This window comes from Sinocyclocheilus grahami, unplaced genomic scaffold, assembly GCF_001515645.1.
Source record: "Sinocyclocheilus grahami isolate Dianchi unplaced genomic scaffold, SAMN03320097.WGS_v1.1 scaffold109.1, whole genome shotgun sequence".
Classification (NCBI taxonomy): Eukaryota; Metazoa; Chordata; class Actinopteri; order Cypriniformes; family Cyprinidae; genus Sinocyclocheilus; species Sinocyclocheilus grahami.
The window spans coordinates 282,510-293,109 of record NW_015505288.1 but is presented as its reverse complement, the minus strand read 5'-3'; the positions used below and the strand labels follow the sequence as shown (position 1 = coordinate 293,109).

The 10,600-nt window shown below is 36.1% G+C and overlaps 1 protein-coding gene across 1 annotated transcript in view; it reads left to right on the top strand.

Annotated features, from left to right (window-relative positions):
* Positions 1-10,024, top strand: part of LOC107588896 (trafficking protein particle complex subunit 8-like) — a 64,429-nt gene extending 54,405 nt beyond the window's left edge. The window contains exons 21-24 of the mRNA XM_016277150.1: positions 747-848; positions 5,390-5,532; positions 9,138-9,227; positions 9,319-10,024. Coding sequence (XP_016132636.1) covers positions 747-848; positions 5,390-5,532; positions 9,138-9,227; positions 9,319-9,553 — 570 coding nt within the window. The 3' untranslated portion in view covers positions 9,554-10,024. The remainder of the gene's footprint in view (positions 1-746; positions 849-5,389; positions 5,533-9,137; positions 9,228-9,318) is intronic.
* The last annotated feature ends 576 nt before the right edge of the window (positions 10,025-10,600 follow it).

The window sequence follows — 10,600 nt, the reverse complement described above, 5'->3', positions numbered from 1 at the left end:
ATATATATATATATATATATATATATATATATATATATATATATATATATATATATATTTATATATTATAAAAAAATTTTAGGACTGCCAAACTTAACATGTTTACCTAAGATATTAAAGCAGCAATTTACCATTGACCAGACAGCACAATAACACATTTACCAAATTTGATCAAATTTTTTTATGTTTGTTTATGTTGTTTTAGTTTTTTTGTTTAGTAAGGACTGTTAGGAAATCATGAGAGTAATGATGATTATTTTAAATTGTTTAGAGAACTATTTTTAACAGTAAGAAATACAGTCAAAATCTGCATAAAGTTATTTTTTTCCTTCAATAGTGGATGGGAAAAATTTAATTGTCAACATTTTTTCAAATTGTCATTAATTACTACATCACTAGTCAACTGGCACCCATGTCATTTCTGTTTGAGACCCCCGATTTAAACCTTAATAATAGATAAAAAATGTTGATAATAATACAAGGTGATTTCTAAAAGCATTACCAGCCAACTGGCCACTAACTTATATTTGTTCACCAAACTAATTGGCTTCAGCACTTTGCACTTATTAAGTATTAATTCTAGATGAATGCACCAGTGTTTAACAGCATTGGCGTTGATCACTTGTTCTGTCAATAGAAAATCAGCACCTCATTGAAGTTTTGTTGTAATTAATGCACGGTGTTACTGATACTGTAAGATTTGAGGACAAATATCATTGTATTAATCATATAATGTGTCGTTTCAGGCATATGTTGTGGAGGATAACAAACAGCTGATTTTAGAGGGGCAGCTTCACGTTGCACTGCAAACCATTGGCAAAGAGGCCTGCTCGCTCTCGCAGAAAGAGGTACTACACATACACACTATCTCACAATGACTCTCCCTTGCTATTCAGCTCTTTTCCTGTGGGTGCTTTACAAATGTGCATAAATGCAGAGTCAGTCTATAAAGAATATAAAGTCACTTGCTTAAGTGCAAGAGACCACTGTATCTTTTCAATGAGGCTTGGTAAGTATATACTTGAGCGAATGAGCAAATAATATTTTGTGTGTGTGTATGTTTTGAAGTGTCAGTTATTGATAGACCAAGATGTCTTCATCTTAATACACTCAGGTTAAGCACTCAGTTGGCTGAACACAAAATAAGTAGCCTTTTTTTTTATGATGCTTCCTTTTGCCTGTAGCATTCAGTGTCAGTAAAAGACCCCTCGTGGCAAAGAACCTAAACTCAAATAACAATCCTCTGAACAGAAGCTTTAACTTTAATATGCAAATGGTGTCTAATTTTTGGCCTGTAATTTTAATGTCTTGTCATCTGACACAGCAAGAAAAATGTCTTACTCATCCTGCAGCAGTCAAACACGCTTGATAGCATGAAAATTCATTTTAGTGAATTAATTAATCACCGACTGGCTGTGATAGACGGTTAACTCAAGCATTGATAATGCACTTGAGCACTGAACTAACACACTAAAGTGCCCACTGAAGGTGCACTTTAAGCATTCTTTTCTGATTGAGTAAGCCAGAGATGAGACCAACACATCATAAACGAGGTCAAAATGAATTCAATTCAGGTCTGTGTTTATCTCTCACTGTAGCTCAAGTAATGGACATCTGTTGACACTCTCGCTGCAAGTTGCTTTTACGCGTGTCAGAGCATTGATGCTTTTGCAGTGCATGGGTGGTCATGAAGGCACTTTGAAGAAAGTGATAAAAGAAATCATTTCAGTCTCCTGACCTTGATATGTGGAGAAACGTGTACGTGTTCTCTGACTTTTTTTATTAAGAAAGGTGAAGGTTGGAAGGAAAAATTCTTTGGCGCTCACTGCTCAAGGATGAATAAAATGGAGGAGATGGACCTTGAAGCTCATCATTGTGTGTGATTTTATTGGAGACCTGGGTACTTATTGTGGAGGAAAAAAAAGTAGTACATTACACTGACGTAAACAATCAAAGGGTTTTTTTTTTTTCATTGCTCTCCAAGGATTTCTTTTGTCGTAGGACAAAAACATCTATAATGTTTTACATTTGTAATGTTCAATGTGTGGTCCCATGCTTCTATTAGCCTATATAAGACTGATATCACAGTGTGTTAAAGGGATAATTCACCCAAAAATTAATATTGTCATCAAAACTTTGATGCATCAAAAAGTTCATAAAGACATTGTGAAACTAATCCATATGAATCAAGCAGTTTAATCTGAATCTTCTGAAGAGACACGTGCTTACTTGATGCATGAGAACCGAAGAGGTTTGTTCTTGCGTGTAAATCAAGTTTGGTTGCGTTTCCGCTTACCATATTTGATGAGCTCTACAGTATGAATGCACGTTTATCAATGTTTATGTCAGTAAAAGTCTAAACTAAATCTGTTCATCAAATAAAATTATCAGGTGTCTTCAGAAGACTTGGATTAATGTGGATTACTTGGGCCTGGGCGATAAAACGGTATCGGTATTTATCGACGGTACCCCTTAATCAATACGATAGAAAACATTTTCTGTATAGTGCACGATATAGGCCTGTGCGATGAGTGACAAGCAGACAAGCCAATAAGTTGTGACATCAGAGATGAAGTGGAATGGAATAAAACCCCTACAATTCCCGAGACAAAAGTTGAACCTCTTTTAACTTTACATGGCTTTCTATACATCTCTTGTGTGAGACGCTCGAAAATGCGCCAGCTATGTGTTCTGTGTGAATGATCTTCTCCATATCGAGCTTCTATATTTCTCTAGTATTTTGAATAAAAAAACGCAGCAGCGGCGCATCTCTCTATGCTTCAACTTGATAGGTTAACAAAAATAATAAACTACAACAATGACACTTGCATCATCATCATCATCATCATCACCACATCTTGTGCGCCACTGATAAGGCTCCTGGACGCACACATCAAATGCACCGTTTTTGCATTCGAATATGAATTTTTATTTTAAATTAAAAATTGTATTTAAAATCTCCTTAAAATTTTAACATACGTTTGTGAGTTCTGAATAAAATACAATCTGTGTGATTGGCGCTTCGGCTTTTTGTATTAAGCTATGCATAAATACATGATGCTGTTTTGTTCATAATTGCTTATGCAATTTACGAAATTATATTTGATTTATATGTTTTAGTTTAGACTTCATGCACTTTTTTAATAGTCATTATTTCATTGCATTGAATAAACAATTTAATGCGGTGCATTATTTCGCTCATTGCGCCCTACTGTGGCTTCAGGAGACAGGCCAAAAAGTTTCTTTAACATTAATCTGCATATAAAATATAAGAAATTAGATATTTATTTAATTTTATTTTGTGTTTGTTAAAATTGTAATAATTTGTTGTTTGTCTTAATAAACTGGGTAAATTAAAAATACAGTGGTTAAATATAAACCTTTTTTTTCTTCTGCTCCGTTTAAAAGGTTCTACTTTTTTTTTTTTTTTTTCCAATAATTACAGATACTGACTGATATGAAACATTATATCGTGATACATTTTTTAGCTATATCGCCCAGCCCTAGGTTTGTTTTTTAACTTTATGAAGCGTCAAAGTTTTAGTGGAAAGAACCTTAAATGGAAAGACAGAAATCTCTCAGGTTTCATTTGTGTTTTGAAGATAAACAAAGGTCTTAAGGGTTTGGAATGACTTGAGGGTGAGTAATTAACTTAGTAATTAAGACTTAATTTCCTTTTTTGGATGAACTACCCCTTTAATATGCTTATGCTCTTTGCAAAAACTCTGAGACGTTCAATAAATTGAACATTTGGTGGGTTTTAACACTTTCTCAGGGGTCTCAGAGCAGTTCACTGGAATATGAGAGTCCTACAGACAAACTCAGACCTCGAGAGAGGGACTTTTTTTTGGCTGTTGCATCTTGTCTTTTTTTAGCATCGGCACCTTGCACTTTGTGTTTATCCCTTTCTGTTTCTCACTTCAGGATAGTCAGTTTGGTTTGTGAGGTGTCTGGCCTCGAATACAAGCTAAATACACACAGTCTTCTGCACTGGCTCTCGTTCAAGTCTTCCTCTCATAATTCGACTTTCTATTTTCTCCATCTGAGACGGAGTGCAAGAGCAATGTGACTTTGAGAGCATTATAAGTGAGTCTGCTCTTTATTAAGATGGATGCATCCTAAGGTGCTTTAAATGGTCAGAGAGCCAGACAGCAGAGACTCTGACCTTCGTTTGTGTCTGCATTTGGATCTGCGTGTCACCTTTCCAAACTAGAGGTTTCTCTGTTTGAATATGCAGATTAATATTCAGATGTTTAATGTTTACTTGTGATGTGTTTACTGTGCAGAATAATCTTGCCTGTTGTATGTCTATAATGGTGCAAATAAGCAGCAGAAAAAGCAGGACTGTGTGGGTGTGTGTATGTGTGTGTTTTTCACAAGTATTTAATATGTGGTATTAGCAAGGTGAAGGAATCAGAGCGTTCTGTGTGGGTGTTTTGTACAAAGTGACAGCTCTGCTGATTTGACGACTACACATCGAAAAGTGTGTGTGCGCACATGGATGTAAGTGTAGTAGACGCCAAGTATGACATTGTGTGTTAAAATAGCGATTCATTTAGAAATTACTGTTCTGTCATCATTAGGGATGCACCGATATGAAAATTTTGGCTGATACCGATAACCGATAATTCTTTATTTTTGAAAGCCGATAACCGATATGTTGGCCGATAAATCTTTGGTGAACATAACATGCTGAGTTTGAATATATGGAAGTGCAAATGTAATTTGAGAGTTATGCCACATCACAAGATTTTAGTATTTTAGAGTTGCCAAAGCTCAATAACTTTTCATATATGTTTGAAAACATGAGATTGAGTAATTACTGTGAGTAAATATTCTGTCTGTCCAAACTGTCTCTCTTTTGGTTTCCAAATGTTCCTTCTCCATTTCAGCTTCTCATTCATTCACATTGAGTGAGTAATTACTGTGAGTAAATATTCTGTCTGTCCAAACTGTCTCTTTTGGTTTCCAAATGTTCCTTCTCCATTTCAGCTTCTCATTCATTCACATTTTCATTTGCTCTGTAATCCATTCATTTTTTCCTCCGTTTCCCTCCTGCTGTTGGGCACGATTCCATCCAGTCTGAAATCTCTCTCTGCACGCCGTTGCATAGCAACACCCATTCATGGCAGAGGAAGTCCCTCACGTGAGGGAATGATGTCACACATATGTTGATCTCAGTCTTTTTATAGAAACCCTCACGTGAGCTTGTGCTTTTCTCTCTTTTGCGTTCATCCTGTCTCATCCACCCCGTTCCCCTCACTCAGCCACACACGCACGCACTTTAAACCAAATAAAAAGCTTTCGTTAACAAAGCAATTTCCTCTGTTGGAGCAATTCCCTTAAGCTTTCCGAATGAAACAAACTTATTATGCTTTTTGTCAATTAGGAAACTCAGGAAATGGTGCTTCTGAAGTTCAAGCCTGACATTCCTCCCCCTGTAAGCAAGCCCTCGCTGGAACAGCTTTCCCACCTCATAAAGACCTGTCTCCACTACCCAGAGTCTTATGATCATCCCTTCCCACAAAAGAGGTAAAGTGCACACAAACAAACACTTTTGAAAAGCTCAAAGAGACCTGAATCGGTTAGCCGAAATCCACTGACTGTGTTTCCGAGGTGATAAGACTCACACAGACGCACAGTAATGTTCTCATGCCCAGTGACGCCCACAGGAGCGCTTGTCTGGCCTAGTTCTGCAGTGGTGCGTGGAAAGTAGGTGTGTCCACATGAAAGATGGAGATAAACTGGACCGGGTCGAGCTGATGCGCGGTCCAAATGCTCAGTCATTACTCATTGCCTTGGGTTTGTGCGAATGTGCTCTCAGAAATTAGTTTGTTCGTTCTGAGGAAAAAATGCTAGTCCTCAGTCAACGGCTAAAAAACTCACTGAAATGTAAACCACAATGGAGATGAATTACTGTTCAAAGAGCACACAAGTAACATGAACAAACCCCTTTAAAGTTGACATGAAATGGAAATTCTCTCTGTTTTCGAAATTCGTCTTATTGATCTTATAGTTAACAATTCATCCATGTGTTTCATATTTTGACCTAGTAATACTTAATCCAAGTGTTTATTTCGGTGCATCCCTATTAAAAGTATATACATTTTTATTTTTTACAAAATGACGATCGTTTCGCTAGATAATACCCTTATCCCTCAGCTGAGACCGTGTAGACCCCTTTGAAGCTGCACTGAAACTGCAATTTGGACCTTCAACCCGTTGATCCCTGTTAAAGTCCACTCCACTATATGGAGAAAAATCCTGGAATGTTTTCCTTTAAAACTTTAATTTCTTTTCGACTGAAGAAATAAAGACATGAACATCTTGTATGACATGGGGGTGAGTAAATTATCAGGAAATGTTATTCTGGAAGTGAACTAATTCTTTAAACACTTAAGTACATTTACATAGACAACAATATTCCGATTTTAACACGATTAAGAAAATACTCTGATTAAGAATCTACCATGTAGAGATTTTTGATTACCTTAATCCGGCTAAAGTCATAGTCGAAGTAAACACAAATCGAATTAAGACATGTGGAGTATTCTTATTTTAATCACATTATTGAAGTGCAGTATAGACATGTACACACCTTAATCACACTATTACCGTCGTGTAGGACTTTTTTGCCGTATTTTGCGACAGGATACACACACGGCAGTGGTCAACCGTTTGATGGCAAACAAAAGAGCATGGCTTCAACAACGCCGTCATCTGTTTGCACGTATAGCATGACAAATAATTAACTGCACTTGAAGCTTTCAGTAAATTAAAAATGAAACACCCAAAACATGGCATCATAACGAAGACGAACTATGTTTATACGTGAAATTCTGGAGGGGACGTCAGATGGCGTCGCGTGGGGACATAATGATATGTGCCATTACTCGATCTATGTACTATAATGGGAACATGAAAGGAATATTCTAAAAGCTTATTTAAAATAAAGTAAATAATTAGATTACTGATGTCCATGTAAATGTAGACACTGAAGCAAGAAATCAGCATTTACTAAGAAGAGAAAATAATGAGGAAGTAATAACTTCAAAAACACTTTAAGGAATGCCGTCATAAATAACCCTAACAAACTGTATTAATCAAATTTGACAATGTCAATTGCTAAAAGTTCTTGCCTGTTGAGTTTTTATCCTAACTGAACACAAGCTTTAGGACATTTTGTTGATTTGTTGCACTTGGCTGGTGGCTGGATGTGTTGTATCCGGTCACGACAACACACTAGCTAGAAAAAAAATGGTTGAAATAACATTTAAGTTTAATAATAACTTAAATACTTTAAATATCTTAAAATTGCAATGAAACCAAAGTAGAGACAGATCTTTTCTTTCGTATTGGAAAATAAGAAACTGTAAGGAGGGATTCGGTTGATTAAACTAATGATTTAAATGATTAAACTAAATGATTACTTGAGTCTGACATACATCACCAGAAGTTGTTTTTACCAGAAAGGTCAAAGAAAAAAGAAACATATACATGAATGAGTCATGCAAAATAAGATGTTCAACATGCCTTTAAAAAATAGGCTTCATTTGAATTTTAATGCCATCTTTACATGCTTAAAGTAATTGTTTATTGTTTTATTTATTTTGATTTTAATTTTAGGTAGGGATGTAACGGTATGAAAATTTCTTATCACGATTATAGTGACCAAAATGATCACGGTTATCAGTATTATCACGGTATTGTTCAAATGTGCTGGAGATGTTAAAAAAAAGTACAGACACATAAATCACTTCGTTTTAGATTTAAAAATCAACAAACAGCAAATAAAATGATTTTTGTTTGCATAATCACTAAAACAATAACATTACCAATGATGTTCGGATTTTAAATGACAACTTGACTGACAACAGTTTAATAGCATGTTGACATATCTAATGTAAATGTTCAAATAAAGCTTTGAAAAAGTTTAATAAAAAGCTAAACCTCACGTTTCAGCCTTTAAATAAAGAAAAAGATATAAGTAAAAATGATAACTGATTAATAAATGATTATATGTATCTTATCTGCTCCATAAATAATTCTAGATAACTTATCTGAATTGTTTAAATGTGCAGAATCCACATAAGCTTGTTTTTCATCAACCGGTCAAAATTTACAGCAGGGCATGCAAATTCTGTCCGTTTTTTGGCCAGACAGAAACCGCACACAGACTAAATGTAAATATAAGTCTCTGTAAATCCACTCGCTGACAGCAGGTGGCGCTTGTGGAAAAGCAGAATTAGAGCTGTTTCCCGTAACCTCCATGGACAAAGCAGTATTGCGATTAAGAAGACTTCCTTTATGTATTACATGGAGCGAAGATGAAAACAAAATGCCATTGAAGGTTCTGACTGTCTTCAGAAACGATTCGGAGATACATTCATATAATTAGTTCATTCATATATTCATTTGTATAATTCCCTTAGCACTCTTTTAAAACCTCCCAGCTTTTACGCCCTGTTTTCACTCAAAACGAAAATACTCTGCGTGCTGTGCGCACCTGAGACTGTTACTTAAAACTGTGCTTTATGCTGGACAGTATTTATTTATCGCGAGTTGTTCAAATTGCGGTAATCTAATACGTTTTTATGATCATGTTTTAATGATCATGACGATAATCATGATTTATCGTCAAACAAAATTGAAAACCTAAAACCGGGTCAAACGCATCCTACTGTGCAACAGCACTGCCATACAGAACTTAAATTTGCCAGGAAATTGAACCAAACATCTTGTAGCATGATGAGATGAATGTTCCAGAATCAGGGGGTTAGTCCATCCATATTTGTGCTTCAGGACAAATGACTTAAAGTTGCTGCACACCAGTATGGGATTAACAGAAGTTATGAGACCCATTGATCAAAGTAATATCCAGATGAAAGTCAAGAGTGCTGTATTTTACATCACAAAATTGAATAAAAATTGAATAATCAATTTTGTCTGGCTTAAAAACTTGGGCACATGTTTGAGTGCCGATACGAGGTCATGAGGAGACGCAAGTACTGATGTTTTCTATTGCATATTCAAATGAAGTTTGCTTTTGTGGAGGATGCACAAAGCATTGCTATTTCAAGAATTAGACCTACGTCTGAAGATTTGATGTTCCTGACATTTTCTTTTTCCTTCTCTAGTTTATGTATGGTTCCAGTCACCCTGACGTTGTCCAACTGTTCCTTGGCTCAGGTAGACGTCATTGTTGATCTGCGGCATAAAACGACCAGGTACAGCTCAGTTTTTCCTGATCCCAAAATCTTTGAAATATGGAGATTGAACTTACAAGCCATCTCACACTCTTGTTGTCTATCTTTGCAGCCCAGAGTCACTGGAAGTGCATGGTTCTTTTAGCTGGCTGGGCCAGACCCAATATAAGTTGCAGCTCCAGGCTCAAGAGGTATACAGGCTTTCCTTGAAAGCTTGTTTCTTCCAGGCTGGAGTTTATAATTTGGGCACACCCCGTGTCTTCGCCAAGTTGGCACAGACCAGTGCTATGTGTGAGACCAGCCAGCAGAGCGCCATGCCTGCCCTCATTATCATCAACAGCGTTTGAGGAACTCCGCAACATCGATCCAACCTTTCTTCAAAGTTCTTGGCCCACCTAAATAAATGAAATGGACTGGACTCCAAGATTTTTCTACTTGTTGCTAAAACAAAATCTAATTGAGAGAGATAAGTAATTAAAAAGACTTGAACACACGTTTCAACTTAACACTGCATCTGATGTGCTTGTACGGTCTATAATGGTGAGCTAAACACAAACAGACTTTAGATGTTTTGTCTTAAATGCACCTGAAGCGTGACTGGATCGGTTTTTTTTCCCATGTAAATTTATCTCTCATGTCAACCATGTATCTATTGAAGAATTTTGCTTTTGTTTTATGAAATCTTTTTGCTTTTAGAACTAATTTTGTCAAGATCCCAAAAATGTGGTAATGTAAATGGCTATGCATCTCTGCCTCATACTGCCCTGCCGGCTATCTCACGGTTGTCCACTGTGCTCTGTTGCCACAGTAACAAAAAAATAACATAAGGACAACATGTTCACTTCTGCGTTTAAAGTTGAGTGTGTGCTGAGACCTGAGACAGTTATACATTAATTTATGTCTATTTCTTTACTATCTTTGAATGCTAGGGGGTTAAAAAACAGTGTTAAGCGTAAAGCAATTTTTTTTATTTTGCAAGGAACAAAAAGCGAACTGTGTTTTCTTACAAGAGACTCATTCTGCTTTAAATGATGAAAGATTTCGGAAAGTTCAGTGGGGTGATTTAGCCCTGTTTGCACATGGATCTTCACATTCAGCTGGAGTGATGGTATTATTTAACAGATTTGAAGGCTCTGTAATTGTTCATAAGGGGACACAGAAGGCCACTGGTTAATGATAGCAGTAGAAATTCATGCCAAATGTTATATATGACTCTGTATTTTTGGTTATAATAACAAAGTGGCTAATAAAAAATGTTTGAGAAACTTGGTAAATTGGAAAAAAAAAGTATAATGCAGAAAATGCGATAATAGGGGGTGACTTTAGTAAAGTCCCTGATTTATGGCTAGACAGGAGACCTCAAAGAGGTGCACATTCTGTGTATAATGATACTA